Source organism: Magnolia sinica, chromosome 3, assembly GCF_029962835.1.
Source record: "Magnolia sinica isolate HGM2019 chromosome 3, MsV1, whole genome shotgun sequence".
Classification (NCBI taxonomy): Eukaryota; Viridiplantae; Streptophyta; class Magnoliopsida; order Magnoliales; family Magnoliaceae; genus Magnolia; species Magnolia sinica.
Genome location: NC_080575.1, coordinates 105,842,030 through 105,863,089, shown reverse-complemented (window position 1 = coordinate 105,863,089; position 21,060 = coordinate 105,842,030). Strand labels below are relative to the sequence as shown.

Here is a 21,060-nt window from a genome sequence, read left to right as displayed (position 1 = left end):
GGATCCACGGCCCGCACCAACCCTGCAGAGTAACCAAAACCTGAGCCCAAAATTTGGTTAGGCCCGAACTCCATCCTGCCCCCTAATTTGTTAAAATCACTATTTTTCACTTAAATGTAGTTAATCTATCTGTTGATCAGGAGGGGCACACATACACAATGAAATAGATGTCCAGAGAAATGAAACCAGTGGTATGCATTCAGGGAGAATGGGCTGCTGTCTAACGGATGACTGGAATGGAATACTTATAGGAGCGAATGAAATTGGGTGAGTCGAAAATGACTTGAGCCCAGGCCCAAGCTAAAACTGACTGGGCTATGCAGGTGAGGCCCAAGCTTTTGCCATGAGCCAAGGTAGTGTATTCAAGCTGGATCAAAGTAGAAATGGGCCCATGGAGCTTCTACGGGTCACCCAGTCCATTACCTGCCTTAATTTAAATACTAGGCATGTGGTCCAGCTTTGTTGTGGAATTATGTCATATCTGAGTGACTCATGTGTCCTTATCACTTTACACTTACCAAGCAAAATTTCTAATAAGGTTGCATTACTTTGATTTGTGTTATCTAAATCATGTACAAATTTAATTAGTTCAAAAGTATATTGAGAAGGTGAGCTGTATATTAAAATGTTATATTAGAGTACATTCAAAAAGTTATCTCTTCATTGAAATGCTATGCTAGATTGGCTGATAAGGCCACGTGGTATTTCTAAATTGGCTGCACATTGCCTGATTACCCAACTTTGTGGTGCCAACATGATGTATGTGTTTTATTGGTATGGTTCGTCTAATTTGCCTGATCAAAGATCAAGTGAACCACGTCATAAGAAACAATGGAGATAATAATGCCCATAGATGAAGCCTTCTTACGGCCTACTTTGATGTTTATTTGCCACCCAACCTGTTCATATGGTCACACACGCTTGAAGCAAGGAAAACACGAATATCATTTTCATCCAAAACTTCTGTCACCCCTAAGAAACTTTCAATGGTAGGTATTTAATCCTCATTATTTCCTGTGATGTGGTCCATTTGAGGTTTGATATACCTCATTATAGGGCTCATGCCCTAAAATGACCTAGCAAAACAGATAGACGGTATCAATAAAACATATTGTGGTAGGCCCTACGTACTCAAGTCCTAGGTCATGAGTCAATCCACGTCTTCAAAGTCACTTTTCATAAGAAGAAAAAATAAATAAATCATCAAAAGCTCTTTTAAATGCCACAAACCTTATTACCGACAGGAGCGGATTAGGTGTTGCCCATACAATTAATGATGCCCAACTTAATATATGTATTCTACCGTGCATGGCTTTCAAAGAAATGTCACTTTCTCTTCTTTAACTTTTCAAGTTCCCAAATAGAATCATATTTTACTTTATACAAAAAAGTAAATTTTATATTTTTTTACCATCAAATATTAATATTATCTCATATATGGCAAAGCTGCAAAAAAAGGGAAGTTAACAGCGAAAAGTATATCATTCTCTTGAAAAAAAATAAAAATCATCTCAAGTATTTTAAAAGCTCCTTAACAAGTTTTGAAAATGTCGTCAGATGTCTTTAACCTGTACATGAAAGAGGGGTTCGATCGGGTCGACCAATCAAATGAACAAACATTCAGGGTGGGAACCACAGAAAGATACAGACCACACCTGGAAATCTAAATTTTCCATAGACATGGACTCCACACACTGAATTACATGCATATCATAACAAGAAAAACACACCTTCTCTACATTGGATGATTTTCATACAATAAACACACATAATAATAATGTACTTGCCTCTACACATTCCCAACCTCAATGATTTTCATCCACCCAACTATACCTTGAGATCCATCAATTGACGTAATGTAAGGGCGTGGAATGGTCCTAGAGAGAAGGAAGGCCGACTAATAGATAACTCTTGAGCCACGTACTGCATGGTTGGCCGAGAGTTTGGATCTAGCCGAATGCATGAAAGTGCCATGGACACCACAAATAAGACTTCCTGTGCAATCTCAGCCGTTGGATCCAAGAGACGTTGGTCCAACATATCCTTTAGCAGTGTATCATGTCTACTTGGTGATGACAAAGAGGAGATGAGCTCCCTAGGATGCCTTCCCACCATCACTTCAAGTGCCACAACACCAAAGCTATATACGTCGCATTTTTCAGTCACCCTCATTGTAAATGCAAGCTCTGCAAGAAAGAAGATACTCCAGTCATGATCTTTTCTCCTCCTTAATCATTAATAGCTAAACTCTTAATCATATATCCACGTCACCTGGGTTTCTTAATCAAGGTTTCATATCTTTTAATTTTTTATGCTTATTAAGCCCAGGACATCTTTATGAACTGTGCATATGCCAACTGAGAAGATGGGCCAAACTTTTGGATGATCTTGCTAAAAAGTTAGGATTGTCCACTCGCCAGCCATGCTACATGTATATACATTGTGTAATGTTGGCATTGTTTCTCCGAAAACTATCCAGTTTTCACATGGTAGTGGCCCGCCTAACAAAGAACCAGATTAATCATTGTGTTGGGTGATCTGCATGGTTGGGCCTACCTTTACGTGTGCCTCAGGTGTCCCAAGTTCATGAGAAGTTGGCTCGTGTAAACCAGAGTGCATTGATGTGTCTATAAGTATTGTTGTAGCTACACATTTCATTTGCAAGGATTGGGTGATATGGGCATTGTTTCAAGGATTTTTCCAATCTTGAAACTTCTTTTGTTGCATGTCGCATTCACTGTGCGGGACATTATATCAACGGTTTCGATCATAGAGCTGTTGAACCCTTGTACAATGAAGGAAAGCCAACCATTCTCAGGGATCTCTTGGCTGAACATTGCAGAGGACGCCATCTTTCCATACACATCATTTTCACATTTACTCGTATGGGATAAGAGCAATGAGATTTCTCAATCATTTCTTAAATAGTGATTACTCATTCATCTACACTTGGTGTCCATGTAAATCAATCCAGACCATCTGAAAACATGGCCCATATTGTAGATGGAGCAGATCCCAAAAATTAAACTTATTGGAGGATTTTATCCATCCTACTAGTGGCCAAGAAATGTACTGTTAAGAAAAATAGATAGTCAGCACCACAAATTTAATAGCTAATAACATATGGTTAAGTTAGTTGGGTAACTTAAATCATGGTTAGACTTACCATGCAACCAAATTATCTCCACCATGCATAATGTAAAAACTATGGACTACATGTGCAGTTAAGAGAAAACATTATTCTTACTTTTATCTTCATTTGCACTGTTATATTAGTTTTGACGTTGGGGATTGTAAAAATACAAACCCAGGTATGTTTCTTTACAAGGCCTCTTACAGCTGTTGGATTAGTTTCCCTAGATTGCAGTATTATTTGACAACAGTATGATAATTTACGCACAAACTTTAGTATGTAATTGGCAACAGAAAAAAAAGAAAAAAGAAAAAAAGAAAAAAGAAAATAGGAAAGCTTAAGAAAAATAAAGACCAATTGCTAATTAAACTTTTAAAGCATGGAGAATGAATTAACAGCTAACCTGGAGCGATGTATCCGTAAGTGCCTGCAAGCGTTGTCCAATTGGACGAATCAGGTATCAACAATCTTGCAGTGCCGAAGTCAGAGACACAGGCCTCAAGTTCTGAATTCAGCAGAACATTGTTGCTTGATAGGTCTCGATGGACAATTGGCTGGGTGCAATCATGGTGCATGTAAGATAATGCATGGGCCACACCTTTAATAACCTTCACCCTTAGAGTCCATTCCAACTCTGCAGCTCCTCTATCGTTGCTTAGGATGCTAGCCAAGCTTCCCCTTTCCATGTACTCATAGACTAGAAATGAGAATTGAGAATGAGAACAAAACCCATAAAGCTTCACAATGTTGCGATGGAGGATTTCTGTTAATGCTCGAATCTCATTTCTAAAACTTCTTTGATCAGATTGATCGCCACCTTCGAGTGGGTGAAGTTTCTTCACAGCTACTACCTGTCCTGATGGTAGATTTGTTTTGTAAACTTTTCCATACCCTCCATTTCCGATGCAGTATTTGTCGTCGAAACCCTCTGTCGCTTCCAAGATCTGTTCAAATGCATCAATCCCATCATAATTCCATATTGAAAATGGATTTCTGTTGCTCCTTTCAAGAACATCTTTCTCTTTATTTCTCTGTCTTTGGTAATAAATGGAGGAAACGCCAACGACTATAACTAAAAGGAACAAGGCTGGCAAGAGAGGAAGAACAATGAAGATGACAACTTTGCGACCTTTTCTTGCATCACCATGGCTTGTTGAAGGAGCATTGCAGGGTCTCAAACCTTGCACTTCACCACATAAGCCTTTGTTTTTTATGAATGCCTCTGCAAGAGCCTTCTGAAAGGCTTTGCTGTTGGGAATAGGGCCTTCCAAATCATTGTATGAAAAATCTACAAATTGTAAGCTGAGCATCCCTTCAAAAGATTTTGGAATTGAGCTAGACAACATGTTGTGGGAGAGGTTTAACATTTCCAGCATCTGCAAGTTCCCAATTTGTGATGATATCTCTCCATTGAGTGAATTATGACTAAGGTCTAATGCACCTTGTAGGTGTATCAGGTTGCCTATCTGAAATGGAATGCTTCCATTCAAATAATTTTCACTCAATTTCAGATATCGTAGTTTGAAGCAGTTCCCCAACTGAGGTGGTATTGGACCAGCTAGGTTGTTCATTGATAGGTCCAAAATCTCCAAATTGGACAGTCTCCCAATTTCTTGAGGAACCCTATTAGAAAGCTGGTTATCACTTAAATTCAAGTTGAACAATGAAGTCAACCTCCCCAATTCCTTTGGAATCTCTCCTACAAGACGGTTTGAAGAAAGACCAAGCACTCCTAGCCGTGTCAACTGCCCAATTTCACGAGGAATTCTACCAGTAATCATGTTCCCAGAGAATTGTAGCATCGTCAAGTTTCTGCATTCTCCCCAGTTCGGTGAGAGTTCACCAAACAACCTGTTGTTGCTGACATCCATGAAATAGAGATGTGGATATACTCCAAAGGCTTCTGATACATTTGCAATGAGCTGATTTCCTTTGAGTCGAACTCTAGTTAACCTAGTGCAATTTCTGAAGCTTTTTGGGATCTCACCATTTAAATGGTTGTCAAATGCACTGAAGAGTTCAAGCTTGGTCAAGTTTCCTAAAGTGGAAGGGATAGAACCTGTTAGAAGGTTACGGAACAGTGCAAGCACATTGAGATTTATCAAATTCCCAATTTCTAGAGGAATTGAACCAGAAATTTGATTGTTTTGGAGGTACAAAAATGTAAGGTTTATCAAATTACCTAAAGCAGGAGAGATTGGACCAGTCAGATGGTTATACGACAACTCCAAGTCAACCAAATTCTTGAGATTTCCTAATTGTGCAGGAATTGAACCAGAAATTTGATTGCTGTAGAGGTGCAAAACTGTAAGGTTTCTCAAATTACCTAAAGCAGGAGGGATTGGACCTGTCAGACTATTATTCCACAACGACAACTTCACCAAATTCTTGAGATTTCCTAATTGTGCAGGAATTGAACCAGAAATTTGATTGTCAAAGAGGTAGAGGATTGTCAGTCTGGTCAAGTTACCTAAAGATGGAGGAATAGGCCCAGTTATTTCATTAGCTGAGATGTCGAGCTTTGAAAGGTGAGAAAGGTTAGCCATTGAAAGAGGTAGAACTCCAGAGAGTTTATTCACAGAGATATTGAAGGAGACGAGTCTGGAAAGAGTGCCAATATCAGCTGGGATGGTTCCAGTGAGTGTGTTGTTACTGAGATTGAGACGGAATAGGTTTGGAAATGACGAGAAGCTCAAGTTATCAAGCTTACCTTGCAAGCCTGCACTCGGTAAGCTTATCTCTATTACACTTCCAAGGCTGTTGCAGTAGATCCCATCCCATTTACATGGAGAGATTGTGTTGGCACTAGCATTAGCAGATGGAAGTGACCATGAATGGAGAGCTTGTGGTGACAAGATGCTGGCTTTCCATTCCAAGAGAGCCTCTGCTTCGCCGATTGTGGATGCTGGTGCTGTTGTAAAGGCATTGGAAGAAAGAAATTCTAATAATAAAAGCAGAAAAGCAAGAGAGAGAGATTTCTGTATGGCCATGGCTGTTGTTGCTTATACTCTGTTACGAACTTACGATGGATGAGATTTGGAGTGCTAAGCCCGAGATCGGAGTGATTTATAATTGGGCTCTTAATTTAAGCCCGACCTGACCGTCAGGCCTGATACACTACCCCAAACCCGGCCCAAACGGGCCAAGCCCAAAGGTCCATCAGGTTTACCCGGCCGATTGACAGCCTTAATTGGACCAATCTCACCTCTGTATGGATGCGTATTGCTTACTAAGGACGCGGATTGGCTACTGACGCTGCTGCTGGCTGCTGGTCGGTGCTCTCTTGGCCCCACCATGATGTATGTGTTTCATCCATGCTGTCTATTTTTAATTTTTATTTTTTTCCAGAAACCTAGAATTGTAAGTTTAAGTCATTTTCATGCACTCTCTCCCTCTATCACATTTCTCTCAATCTCCCATCTGGCTCATCCTCTCCTCAGTGCACCCCACACCATGTGCAGTCCAAACCAGTGATTGGATCTCCTCAATTGTAACCAATGCACCTCTCTTATTTCCAAACAACGACTGGAAGGTTAAGAAAATCAACTCTAGTGACTTAGTCAAGTCTCCGTTTTGTTAGGTTTTGCAAATTTTCAATTAGTGGGCCCATCAATGAATGTATTTGGTCTAGATTTTTAGCTGGTTTGTATGGGTTTGTCAATCCTAGTCTATTAGAAAATTTTATTTTGCATGGCCTACATTGAAAGAGACCATTGAATTAGAGCTGGCAATGTTCTTTGACTCTGTCAGCCCATGGGCGGGATGGCCACTACTCGGCCTCAGGTCATGCATATTGTCTTGTGCTTCATTTTTAGCCTGAAACTATCCATCCTAAATCAAACACTCCATGATAGTTGATGATAGTGTTACTCTGTTTTCTTTGTTTTTATCTGTCTGTTACAATCACCAAATGACTGCTCTTCTTTCCTACTTCCTTTTCAGTATAATGGACAATCAAAGAAATCTTGGTCTTTTTTTTTTTCTTCCAAAAAAAAAAAAAAAAAACTTCCAGATCGGGCTGCTTGATGGAAATTGATAGCACGCCTAGCAATAATTCCAGCACTTTCACAGTCAATTCCATTTTTTGTTGGGTTTTGCAAAATTCCAATAACTGTGACTGAATGGCTTTGGGCCCAGATTCTTAGCTGATTTGTTTGGGCTAGTAATGGATCTGTGACTGTGGTATTAAGCAGGTCCAGTATGAAGATCCAGTTGCCCATTGATAGGACTGTCAACTCATCAGGTAGGTAATCTTTGGCAGTGTCCATTCAGGGTAGCACCACATATAAAAAAGGGTAATCTTTTAGTGATCCAGACATGAGTTCATCTGTTGGAAATCTTGGGACACATTTAATGGGTGGAACTGCAAAGAACTCTGGCATTGAACGAATGTAACCATCAAAATCTAAACCTGCAAGTTGCAGATAACATTGAAATACAGCCAATGATTTAATGAGAATGGGTCTGGGAATCAGATCATAGTTGAGATTGTAAAAATGGGTAACATGCAGACTTCAGCTACATGCATACAAATAGACTGCATATGCCATGATCTAGACTTTCGTTCTGGGTTTATAGTCCATCCGCAGTTTGTAACAAGATTTCCACGATCCCACATTTATGATGTCTATATTCGCTAACATGGATGATTTCAGACGCCTATCAATAAAGACGAGTGGGGAATGCGAATGCAAACTTATGCTGGCCTAATTTCAATCCGGTTGCGGTGGCTGCCAAATTATACATGGCTAAGATGTGAGTCCTGCCTGCGTTTGGATAATAAGTTGGTTAAGATAAGCTACTTATTTCACAAGTAACTTATTTTAGTTTCTACTAGGTTTGGCAAACAACATGCTAGATTCTCCTCCCCTTCGTCTCTCTTCAGAGGCCAATGAAAAGTTTTTTTTTTTTTTCTTTTAAACTATAATTTTTTTTTAAAAAAAAACTAAAGTGATTATGTACTTCTAAGTAAAAAAAAAAAAAGTTACTTATATCTAATCGTAAACCAAATTTATCTGAAATAAGTCACTTATCTATTGTTGTAAGTAGAAAAAGTAACTTATTTGGTAGTATCCAAATGGGCCCTAAAAGGCATATGAAACACTCACATTTCTCTCATCTCCCATCTTTCTCATCCTCTCCCCAATGGACCCCACTCCATGTGCAGTCCAAACCAGTGATTGGATCTCCACAATTGTAATCAATGCACCTCTCTTTTTTTACAATCCATGACCGGATGGTTAAGACAATCAACTCTAGCGACTTAAGAGTCAAGTGTCCATTTTGTTGGGTTTTGTAATTTTTTAAGTTGTGGGGCCCATCAATGGATGTATTTGGTCTAGATTTTCAGCTGGTTTGTTTGGGCTTGTCAAGCCGGGTCTATTAAAAGATTTTAATTTGCATGGCCCACATTGAAGGAGACAATTGAATTAGAGCTGGCAATGTTCTTTGACTGTGTCAGCCCATGGGCCGGATGGCCAGTAGTCGGCCTCAGGTCATGTATATTGTGTTGTGCTTCGTTTTTAGCCAGAGACTATTAAGTAGGTTAGGAGATGTGGCGTGCAATGACATGGAGAGAGGAAGGAAGAGAGAAATTGGGACTTCAATGGCCTGAATTGCATAGGCTGATAGAAGGGATGACATGTGCTAGCTAACTAACCACTTTGGGACAAACATGCATCAGATCCACAGTACAGCGAAATCCAAGACTTACATAGCCGCACAGCAGGGAAGAGGGTTTTTCACCATAGGGAACAGTGTAAAATCATTCCTAAAAATTTTAAATTCACATGGTTTGGCCAACATGAGTATTACAATGCCTTGATTCTCATAGAATCAACTAATCTTCGTATGGAATGTCAGGTGAGTGGATTGGATGGTGGATGCACACCAACGTGGACACCACATGTGATGTAGAGTGGGACGCAAACACTTTCATGTTCAAGATGGACCAGAGAAGGCCGACCGGAGGCTGAAGTGATTAGGACTATCAGAACCCAAAAACAGGCATATCTCGCAAACCAGAATGAATTATTCGACGTGCTATATATGATTTTGGGGTAGGAGAAGCTACTTTAGCCACCCAACCCTGCTACGCTACGTTGCCCATACCAAATTTGCGAGATTCTAATAAATCGACGGTTGAAAATTCATTTTATTTTCATTTTTACTATTTATACTAAATTTTAATTTGATCATAACTCTTCATCCTTTGAACTTTAGGAGTTGTGTCCAACATATAAAAGGGCTTAGAAAATTTAGGAGAATAATGTGGTTAGGACAAATACAACACTTACTATTTTTGGCCAAAACCCATAAACTCTAGTAGAAATCATGATCTTCTGTAAATAGTAAGTTTATTATTTATAGTAAGTCACGAATTTTAGGGAGTTTGAGTTGAATTTTGATTCTGAAACTTCTTCCTATTTGGCATCACTATTTAAACGGTTGTAAATTCATTTTTATCATCAATCAATTAATTTTTGAATTTCTTAGAATTTATTTCTATTTTTCTATTTTCCCTCAAGGATTCGAGGAATCTTTGTGAGGAGTCCAGAGAAGCTTCATGGATTCGCGGTAGTTATCTCCTTGAGGAATACAGGGATCAACCTCATCACGTCCATCCCTGCGTCAATTGGTATCAGAGCGAGGATCCCCATTGGACCGATGACAAATAATGACGGTATGGATCAAAATCCTATGGACGGTGGTTTAGGGATTCGTTATCTCCTGAAAAGAATGGAAACCTTCCACCGAGATAGTCAGTTTATCATGCAAGGGTTGCAAGCAACCCTCGACCGTCTTGTAGATACGCTAATTCCGCCCCGAGCCCAAGGCAATGCTCAACCACATGTGGTTGCTTTCTGGCACAACCCAGATTTCCGTAGGGCACTACTAATGGTGAATCATAGGGTTACTCCAGATGAGTCGAGATCTAACAACGAGGACATTAATGACGGCTTTGCCTGACCACCAGTTCATGAAGGCGATTGATTAGAACGTATTGAAAGAAACTATCAAGGTAAGACTGAACTTTCTAGTTTTAATGACTTATTACATATAAAAGATTTCTTCGACTGGTTAGCCAAAGTAGAACGATATTTTGATTACATGGACATATTAGAAGATAAAAAGGCGAAAGTAGTAGCATTTAAATTAAAATATGGTGCTTTCGCATGTTGGGAGCAATTACAACTCCCATGTGCCTGACAAAACAAGACGTTCATCCGATCATGGCCACGGATGAGACGCCTTCTTCGATCACGATTCCTCCCTAGTGATTACGAGCAAGTATTGTTCCAGCAATACCAAAACTGCCGACAAGGAAATCAAACCGTCACAGATTACATCAAATTATTCTAGTGGTTGGCCTCAACGTATAGCACCCACAACAATGAGTTCGAGTAAGATTAGAAATCCTTATATGGTTGGCCAAGGCAGAACACTTGTTACCACTGTGGCCAACCAAGCCACTTATCAAACACATGCCCCCAACGCCCTCTAGCCCACTTAACCATTAACGAAGGAAGCACTGAAGGTGATATGTCAAAAGAAAACCATGGATTTGATGAAGATGAACAAGCCACTAAGGAGTTGGTGACGAAGAATGGTTAGTCGAGGATCATATTGAATCCTTGGTCATAAGGCGATTATTGTACACCCTACGGAAGGAATTGCATCCACAACGGCATAACACATTTCATACGCGGTGTAATGTCAACGGCAAGGTCTGTGATATAATCATAAACAATGTCAGCAGTGAGAACATCGTCTCGAAAGTAATGGTGGAAAAATTGCGGTTACTTACGACAAAACATCATTTCCCTTACTCAATTGGCTGGATAAAAAAGGTGAACAAGATCAAGGTAACTGAATAATGCATTGTCTCGTTTTCAATTGGTAAAAATTATAAAGATCAAGTACATTTTATTGTGATCGACATGGAAGGATGACATATGTTACTCAATCGATGATGGAAGAATCCACGGAGGATAAAAAGTAGAAAATATTTTCAAATAAATTCGACATAAATTGATTGATGATAAAAAAAAAAAAAAAAAAAAAAAGAAATTACAATCTTTTAAATAATGAGCTTAAACCTCGAACGGAGTTTTAAAGTCAAACACCCTAAAAATGTGACTTAGTATAAATAATAAACTTACTATTTATAGATGGCCTCCATTCCTATTAGACTTCATGGTTTTTAGCCAAAAATAGTAAACCAACCATGTTATTCTCCTAATTTTTCTAAGCCCTTTCATGTTGGACAGGACTTCTACAACTCAAATGATCAAAAGTTATACTTGCACTAAAATTTACTATTTATAGTAAAAACAAAAATAATTTGAACTTTTGACTGTCAATCTGATGGAATCTCGCAAATCCAGCATGGGTAACCTGGCATAGCATAGATGGTTGGCTAGAGTAGCTTCTCCTACCCCAAAAATCATATATGATATGTTAAAAAACTTATCCCGCTTTGCGAGATATGAGTGTTTTAAGGTTCTAACGGTCCGAATTGCTTCTGCCTCCGATTGGGCCTTCTCTGGTCCATCTTTGCCATGAAAGTGTCTGCAACCCACTCTACATCACCCTCCTGTCAACGGATGGACTAGGAACGTTTGGCGTCAAATTTCATGTCGGAATAGACCAACCCCAGCGAACTTGGGCTTCTGGTGCTAGGCTCATGTCAGTTTCAGTCTTTGTGCCTTGTCCAAACTTGAGTTATTGACACCCCAAATCACAGCACAGGTGTGCAAGATCCAATCATTAGGTAGAGCTAGCAGCAAGGAATAATCCAATCCATTAATCAGGTGGGCACACGTTCAATATCATAAAGCATCCAAATCCACCATTGAATTACTTACCATCCAAATCATTTTTCGCATGAGAACAGATCACTACAACTTTTGGTGGCATACCATCTTTTGAATTAGCATGAGACTTATATGCGCCATCTGTCCCATGAAAAAAGTAGAGCCAACCACGAAGATAAACCTTCCTAAAATCAATTTGATTGACTCACTGGGTGGGCTGGCTACACCTACATGCATGTTGAGCTAGACCATCAGTTGGTTGGTGGTAATAGTACTGATATTGTGGCTCATCTGACCATCAGATCAACCTAATTATTGTGCTAGATGATCTTCACGGATGCATCTACTGTTTTGATGTTTGAATTGATTATGATAGTGGAATGTTGGTAGAGAGATGATACGGTGCCACAAGTTGTGGTGTCAATGTCTATAGTGAACATTGCTCCAATTTACTTTTCTTTCTTCTATGAATTCATTAATTTTGTTCCATCCAAGATAAGTTAATTTCTTGATGTTTACAATAGAGATAATAAATCATCTAGTTGTTGGTTGATCACCGCGTCCTGTCTCCACTAGACAATGCATGTGGTGTGACGTGTTAGGTAATTGTTACCATGGCCCTATAATTTATGTAGGCCATATGAAAGAGTTTTGTTTTTCTTCTCTCCATTGCAAGCAAATGTTCGTTTCAACTCGGTGGTTGAAATTGTGACAGTTGTGGCTGTGCTGCATTTAGGGTTAAGTGATATATTATATACTTAGTAAAGTACAAAATTACTGTTAGGCTAATCTACATGTGTGAATAAATACGTGCAACATGTATATACATTAATATCCCTTTGTAAACTGGTGGTCGCTAGGGTGGCATCAGTTTTGTCTTTGAATAAATGAAACCAAGAAACAATTGAGTCTTTAGTAAAGATGCTAGTTGTTTGGTCAAAGCGTGGAAATGAGTAGTACTTGTAGTTTGCTATGCATGACCCACTCATGGCATATAAACATGGGCATTTTCACCCTTACTATTTCCTGTGGTGTGGGCAATAGAATATTTGAATATCTTGATTTTTAAGATTTTCTAAAATGGTTTGGCACAATGAATTTAGGTCACTATGCCAAAATCGTGATTTTCTGACCGATTTCGTCCGTCGCAAAAAGGGCTTGGTTTAACGACAGACTATCCGTCGCGCCCAACTTTTTATCGAATTATGCGGTTGGCGAGATTAAGCGACCGACCAAAATCCGTCGCTAAAATATTTTGCCAGTCCGTCGCAAAATACGGCCCAATAAACCCATTAGAAAACATTTAGCGACGGATTTCAGCTACTTTTGCGACGGATCGAAGTCCGTCGTAACTTCTACCCCTACTGCATCGTTTTTTTTTTTAATTCTTTTTTTAATATGGTGCAAAATTGTGTTTTATTGTAATATAAAAAGTGTTTTTTAATCGAATTTCAAGGGTTTAATTGCATTTATTTGTATCTAAGATTATTTTTGTATCAATTCATTGTATGCAATGATTTTTTTTTATTTTGTTTTTATATCAATTGATTGGAAATTATTACTAATTTTTTTCCTTTAAAACTGATATTTAAATGCCTTGTAATATCACATGAAAAATCAAGACTTTAGGAAATGAAGTTCAAAAAAATAATAATTTGAGATTAAAAGAATCGAGATTGAGATATATGATTGACATTTTGAAAAAGAAAATTGAGAAGTTCATAAAAATTTATGATTCTGGAAAAAATTGTTGAGAAATTTTAAAAAATAATTAACAATGTTTGAGAAAAATTGAGATTTTGAAAAAAAAAAAAAAAAAAAAATGTTATTTAATAAAAATATATATTTTTAAATTTTTTAAAAGAAAATAAAATAAAGTAGACAAATTTGATAAGGAAAAAAAAAAAGAAATTAAAAAAATGAATTTTGAATAAGAAAGATGAAAATATTTTGATAAAGAAACTGAGATTTTGTATTTTAAAAAAGAAAATGAAGAAGTTTGAAAGAATTGAAAATTTGAAGGTAAAATGAGATTAAAATTTTGATATTTTGACAAAAAAACTGACATTTTGAAAAGGACAGGTGAGTAAAAAGGAAAATTTAGTAAAAAAAAAATTGAAAATGTTTGAGAAAAATTAAGATTTTGATAAAAAAAAAAAAGAAAAAAGTGATTTTGGAAAACACTGAGATTTTGATGAAAAAATTATCATTTTGTAAAAGAAAATTGAAAGTTGAAAACAAAATGGTGCTTTTGAAAAAAAAATGGCATCTTGAAATTTTTGAGAAATTTGAATAAATTGTTAAGTTTGAATAAGTTGTTAAGTATAATAATAATAATAAAAAAAAAAGATAAAAATCAAGATTTTGAAAATAAAAATTCAAATTTTATATTTTGAAAAAAAATTGAAAAGTTTTATAACAAAAATAAGATTTTGTTAAAAGTTTTGAAAAGGGAAATTAATATTAAAAAATGAACATTTAAAAAAAAATGAGATTTTTAAAAAGACATTGAGATTTATCTGTGAAAAAAAGTTAAGATTTTTTACTAAATTATTAGAGACATCCACTAATTGAACCTCTAACTATTTATGCATACAAAGATTCACTTGTGAAAAAATGATAGCCCTAATAAAGTGTAATTGCAAGAATAACTTATAATGATGAGATTGATCAAATTCTATGATCAGGCCATCTTAAGGTTGATTTAAACGATCAGATATTTTCAGAATGTGCTAATTAAGATCGAGAACAAAAATCAGCTTAATATGACTTGAAACGAATTGAATCCATCCAAAACACTCTTTAAATGGGCATGATTAGTTTATCCAGATCTACACTAATTTTGGACAATCTGATCGGTCCAGATTAACGAGTAAATATAACTTCATATGTTTAGATTATATTTCACTCAAAACTAATAGTTAGATCAAAAGGTATCGCACATCGTATTGTTGGTCAATCTTGTCCACCTAATATCTTTCTAATATGAAACTTGATCGTGGTAAGTGACTAATTAAATCAAAGTTTGATTTTATTTTTTTTTAAAGTGCATTTTCAAAAAAAATTGAGAAGTTTGAAAAAAATTAGTGTAACGTCTTGAAAAAATCCATACAAAGACCCGGGTACTACCTCAGACAGAAATCACTAAGGACAAAATCCTTTAGAAATTAAATGAAGATTAATTAAGTGCTAAACTAAATCACCTGTCCAATTAGCTTAGACAGCTTTCAATACGAACTGCAAGACCCAAAATTAGTAGGATCGCTAATGTTACATTGCCAAAAAAGACTTAGGACCCATCTCAAAACCCAGTTGCTCTTGAAAGCATCACGGAACTCCATATCGAACCTGTACCGCGCGTCGAAAGTCCAATTACTGTGAAACTATATGGTTATGACCGCATTATTGGGCTTGACAACCACCTCGGAAATCAAGTCTAGATAGTATCCAGAAACGCACAACTTGAGCCAGGAACGAAGTGTGTGAGAAACGCGAATATCCTTAGGAAACGAACCAAAACTTAAGTGAATTGAGTTGTTCTTGCAGGCCAAATCTAAGGATTTTGACCTAATTACACCCTCGGATCAGGAAAAATTTTCAACACATGTCAGTGCACTTGTGGCCCTAATCGAGTACCGGTAACCGTTTAACTGAAACTGGTCCTCCGCGGTCGATCTGTAAATCCGATCAGACCGAAAATTTAACTGGACCTAGATCCAATGTTAGGGGACTTACTCCGGACCGTACGTAGAAAAGAGGCCTCCAGATGTGCTCCGTTGGACCGAAACAACCAACTTTTGACTATAACCTAAGTATACCATGGCACTGAGGCCAACCTCATTAGTTCTGGGCCTATATAAGCACATAAACCTACCCCTCTCATTCCATACGAATTTATAAACCCTATGAGAGAGAAGAGAGCAAAGAGAGAAGGAAAGAGAGAAAGTAGGAGAGAGTTCCTGGGATTCGATCTCATTGCTCCACGTGCTAAATCGGCCCGTCTGTGTCGCTATTCCGGGGATTCCGACTCCGTTTTTGGATAAGTAATCCTAACCCTAATCTGTTATAGGGATTGAAATAGAGTAGACGATGAAATAGCTAACCTATTTCATGATATAGGTTGTCATTGTGCCGTACACAAAGACAAAGAGTTCAAACTGAGCTTGTTACGAGTTTACCGGCGAAAGGTGCGGACTATAAACGTTTAGGTTATGGTTTTCAAAGCTTTCAATATCAGTAATAATTTATGACTGACTTGATTACTATCACATGTGCTTAGATACGAGGTTTTCTATATAGTATGCTTATATAAAAACCATGTTGATTTATAATGCATTCCATGTGTTTGTTGAAATGTTTAAATGAATATGGAATTTGGACTTGTGCTCGCCAAAATTATTGATTATAAATACATGATTTTTGTACTTGTGGCAACTCCTATGTGAAAGAATTTGCCATAATATGTGTTTACTAATTTATTACATATATGTGATATGTGTAGCCAAAGTGTTTGATAAAATGCTTGAATGAGGAAATGCTTGTTGAAAATGCATGTAATGACGGCATTAAGATGAGATTCTCAATGACCTTATTTATAGTTACAATTTCCTTTATGGAACCTATCTTACTACTACGTGCTTTATGGATGAATGCCGATGTATGTTAACATGTTCTCTATGTGATCATTAAAATACTTATATGAGATTTACATTTGAATTGGTTGCTACATGCTATCTTGACTATCAAACATGAGTGCTTATTGTGTTGAGAATGATTGGGGCTACGATGTAGTCCAGGCAATCGGTAATAGTTTACGATCGATGGCCGAACTGTTTGGCCACAACGGATATGCCCGATGAATCCGAGTCGTACACTGCTTGCCGATAGTGGTTAGGCCACGCGAAGTGCTTACGCGCTCCATGTTGATCAGTTCGACGTAAGCTCGTACTACTCGAGCTTGTCAAGCAACCCAATTGGCCTAATGTATTTTCATCATGTATGGACGCTACTGCTTGAATCTAAGGTACCAACTTACCAGTGAAAAGCCCGTTTAACCTTGGTACCATGATCTGCTAAGACTCATGAGCCGGGTATGGTGGTATGAGACACCGTGGTCGAGCGTCGGCCTACGCTGGGGTGATGAGCCTCCCCGTAGTGACCAGTGAGCAACCCAAACTTGTGAGCCAAATACGGTAGTGTAAGATACTGTATTCGAGCTGTCGACCTACGATAAGGTGACGAGCCCATAGTAACCTCGAGTATACACTAAGATTACGTTAAGGTGACTAGCCTTTCCGTAGTAACCTCGAGTATAAACTAGGCCTATGCTGATGGTGACGAGCCTCTCCGTAGCGACCTAGAAATGTTTATCGTATGTGATTAACTAGGATTAACGACCCTAGATGAATCATTGTTTGGGTCAATGATTAAAGGGAGGTGCTTTAGCTTCTCAATCTTGCTGTATGAATATGCTTATCTAAGAACTTGGCTAATCACGCACATGCACCACATTGCATGTGCCTTTGGCGTTGGAGTTGAGCACAGCAGGAGTGTTGCATGCCGCGATCGTGAGACGATGTTGCAGAGGGAGTGTAGGCAAGGGCATACATCATTATCAGATATCATCATTGCATTAACAAGAGTACTTAGGACATGAGTGTTGTATTGCTTTATCATTACTGCTTGACTAAATTGATAACATGTTAACCTTTGCTTTATAGCTCCACTGAGTTGATCACTCACTCCCACGTTCTGGGACAGTACTTTAAACACCAACTAGACCCTATTATAGCTGCAGATGATGGCGATGCTTATGTAGCGGAACCGGACTTTTATGATGACGAGGAGGAGTTCTCCTACATGCAGTTATCAGGCGGGTCTATGTAGGCCATATTCTGATCGACGGGGATTACTGGGATGCTGACTAGATGACATTATACATTTTTGTATATTTTGAGAATTTCACATGTAATTAATTGACCTGGTAACATGATCATACTCAAGAGTTTTATAGTCACTTATATGCTTTATATACTTATCACAGTCTTCCGCTTGCGTAATTCAATTGTCTCTGGAGTATAATATGTTGTTTTGGTATACTCTCATTCATGTTTAATGCACTAATACGGTCAACATTTAATCATTATTATCTATGTTGCATAAGTGATGTGTTGGAGCTCGGGAGTTGGGCTCCTACTCGACCCCGATTTTCAGGGCATTACAGTTAGTAAGTTTGAATTTTTTTGAGATTTTTATATAGAATTTGAGATTTTGTATTTTGAAATAAATTAAGAAGTTTCATAAAAGAAAACGAGGTTTTGAAAAAAATTGTTATTGTGAAAAAATATTTTGAGAAGTTCGAAAACCATGATAGATTTTGAAAAAAAAAAAAATTTGAAAAAAAAATCGATAATGATTAAGAAAAATTCAGATTTTGAAAAAAAAAATTAATTAACATTTTGAAAAAGAAAATTAAAATTTTTTTAAGATAAAATTGTTATTATTAAAAAAAAAGTTCAAAATATATTATGGTGGGTCCTACATGGGAAGTGTAACACCCGTTAAGTAGTTACCTAAATAAGTAAGTGGTACTGTAAGGTCGACCTCGCTGGGAACTTCTCGCGAGGTCAAGCTGTATATGCCCATCATGATATGTATGCATCATCAGCTCCGTGCATCGGATATGTCCCTTTAGGTTATGGGATATCCCAAAAAGCAGCAGAAAGCAGCGGTAAACTCAGGTAGACCATAGCAGGTAAAGCTATACGAAGACATCATAAAAAAAATATAAAAAGCACTTGGTGGGGCCCACATGAGTATTGGATGCGGCTGAAACTTGGTCTGACCCCTCATCCAAGTGGGACACACATAATAAGTGGGCTGGATCCATGAATCACATCTAGGTGGGCCCAATGTATGATTATGAATGTTTTAATGGGAAAGTAACCCCTCTCAACCATAGTATGTGGTGTGGCCCACGCAAGCCATGGATTGACTTTATTTTTAAGCCCGTGGCCCACCATGGAACAGTGCATCTGATTGATGGAGGCAGATCCAAAGTTCAAGTGGACCCCACCATAGAAAAGAGTGGGATAGTCACACCCACTGTTGAAACCTTCTTAGGGCCACTGCGATGTTTATTTGAGATCCAATCTATTTATAGGTTAATAAAGACATGGAGTAAGGGAAAACATAAATATTAGCTTGATCGAAAACTTCTATGGCCTAAAGAAGTTTTCAATGGTAAGCGTTCAAACCCCACTGTTTTCTGTGGTGGGGTCCACTTGAAGTTTGGATCTGCCTCATACTTTGGCTCTTGCCCTAAAATTATCTGGTAAAACGGATGGACGGAGTGGATAAAACACATGCATTCAAGGTGGGCCCCACAGAGTTTACTGAGTACGCTAAGCGTACTGAGTTACTCGGTACGGCATCGGAGCCATCATCTGGCGCGCTCCTCTCTTGCACCCGATCTACTGTTGCCGAACGCCCTACCCAAGAACGCCCTCTCTCTCTCTCTCTCTGAAGCTCGGTTGAAGGTTAGCTCATTCATGACCGTGAGGTATTTCTCTCTCCCTTTCTCTTAATCTCTCTCAATCTCAATGCCGATTTAGGGATTTGGGGATTTAGTAATTTGTGGATTCCTGATTCGATGTGGACCCTCATTTAGGGATTTGGGGATTCTAGGGCTTACAAAATTGAATGTGGACCCCGAATTGGGGTTTTTCTGATTTTACAAATTAGGGATTTTAGAATTTTGCACGTGGAGCATTTGGTGAAATGGAAACCACATTTCGAGGAAATTTACAAAAACAAACGAAGTCCTTAATTTATATTTTAGCAAATCCAAACAGGCCCTAAGTTTCAGTGGCATACAGTGATGACCTAGCACTCCAGAGACACATTTCCACTTTGTCTACTTGCTTCTGATTCAGTTGGAAACATCCTAATTTAATGATGATGATTACATTGAACTGTGATGTGTCAATGTGGGTGATAATGGACAGATCTTTGATAAATGTATGATCATTATGTTGTGTTATTAGTATATGGTGGTCAAGGGATGTTCATATTTTCTGCATCTCATCTTATAAGATTTGCAGGCGAAGAAGACACTCCCATCAAGCTGTTCATGCATTTGAATCTCCTTGTAAGCATTCTTCTTTCATTTCTTTCCAAGGCTTTTAAATATGAGCTTAAAGACGAGCATCAAGTGAGATGTTCATGGAGAACATTACATTGAACATCCATCCCAAGTATCTTTCTACTTTCATTACAACCAGACAGTAATTTCATATATTATAATTAAATATTTGAATATCATTTTATACAAATTTTACAATTTATTTTTGCACTGCATCTCCGTTTCAGGCAAGAACACCAAAAAGCTTGGCATCTAGGGTTAATGAAGATCCTGTTCCAGCTTGACAAAAAAGTTACTAGACACGGATATCCATCAAAGACTAGTCCTCAAATTGGAAGATATGTAACTAATTTTAAAACAGTTCCATGACATGCTTACCTCAGTAGGAATTCACTAGTTGGTCTCCATTCGCAACTGTCTCATATTTAGAGAACATCGAAATATGTGCAAGTTAAAACATCATACTCAAATGATTGCAATATGATTACTTGCAGTTTTGCCATTAGTTGGCATTGGAAGTCTTTCTGCTGGAGAAGCTGAAGGAAGAGCGAATGTGTCTGCTGGTGGGAAGGTATAGGCCTCATTCTTGTGCTTTTGTTGTGCTCATGTCAGTCATGTGGTTGGCACACTATTCTCTTTTTGGACCGAATTGAATAAGTTGGTTAGTGATGTACTTGCTTTGTATGAGTTGGTTCAATCTTCTATCAATTGATTTTTTATTATCTTCTTTACTTGCGCTCTTGGTTTGAGACTATAAGAATATATTAACTGTTGTCATGGACTCGGCTATTTCAGAAATATGGTATGATTCAGGGAGTAATTCCTGACTTGTGAGTACAAGTAAGCTTGTTTCAATGTAGCTCGCTTTGTATTAGATCCTTAATCTCCTATCTTTTGTATTTTTCTGGCTTGTTAGTCATAAAGCCATTATCTAATAAAAATGATTCATAGCTCTTCAAAAAACAAGA

The 21,060-nt window shown here is 37.8% G+C and overlaps 1 protein-coding gene and 1 long non-coding RNA gene across 2 annotated transcripts; one reads left to right on the top strand and one right to left on the bottom strand.

Annotated features, from left to right (window-relative positions):
• The first annotated feature begins 224 nt into the window (after positions 1-224).
• Positions 225-1,506, top strand: LOC131240569 (uncharacterized). Its single transcript, XR_009168812.1, has 2 exons — positions 225-651; positions 1,365-1,506. It is a non-coding gene; the product is annotated as an uncharacterized LOC131240569 (long non-coding RNA).
• Positions 1,507-1,643: 137 nt separating this feature from the next.
• On the bottom strand, positions 1,644-6,388 carry LOC131240562 (MDIS1-interacting receptor like kinase 2-like). The gene is made up of 2 exons (XM_058238851.1): positions 3,537-6,388; positions 1,644-2,186 (listed from the first exon to the last, which is right to left on the bottom strand). The coding sequence occupies exons 1-2, from the start codon at positions 6,121-6,123 to the stop codon at positions 1,828-1,830; spliced, it is 2,946 nt and encodes a 981-aa protein (XP_058094834.1). The 5' UTR covers positions 6,124-6,388; the 3' UTR covers positions 1,644-1,827.
• Positions 6,389-21,060: the final 14,672 nt, after the last annotated feature.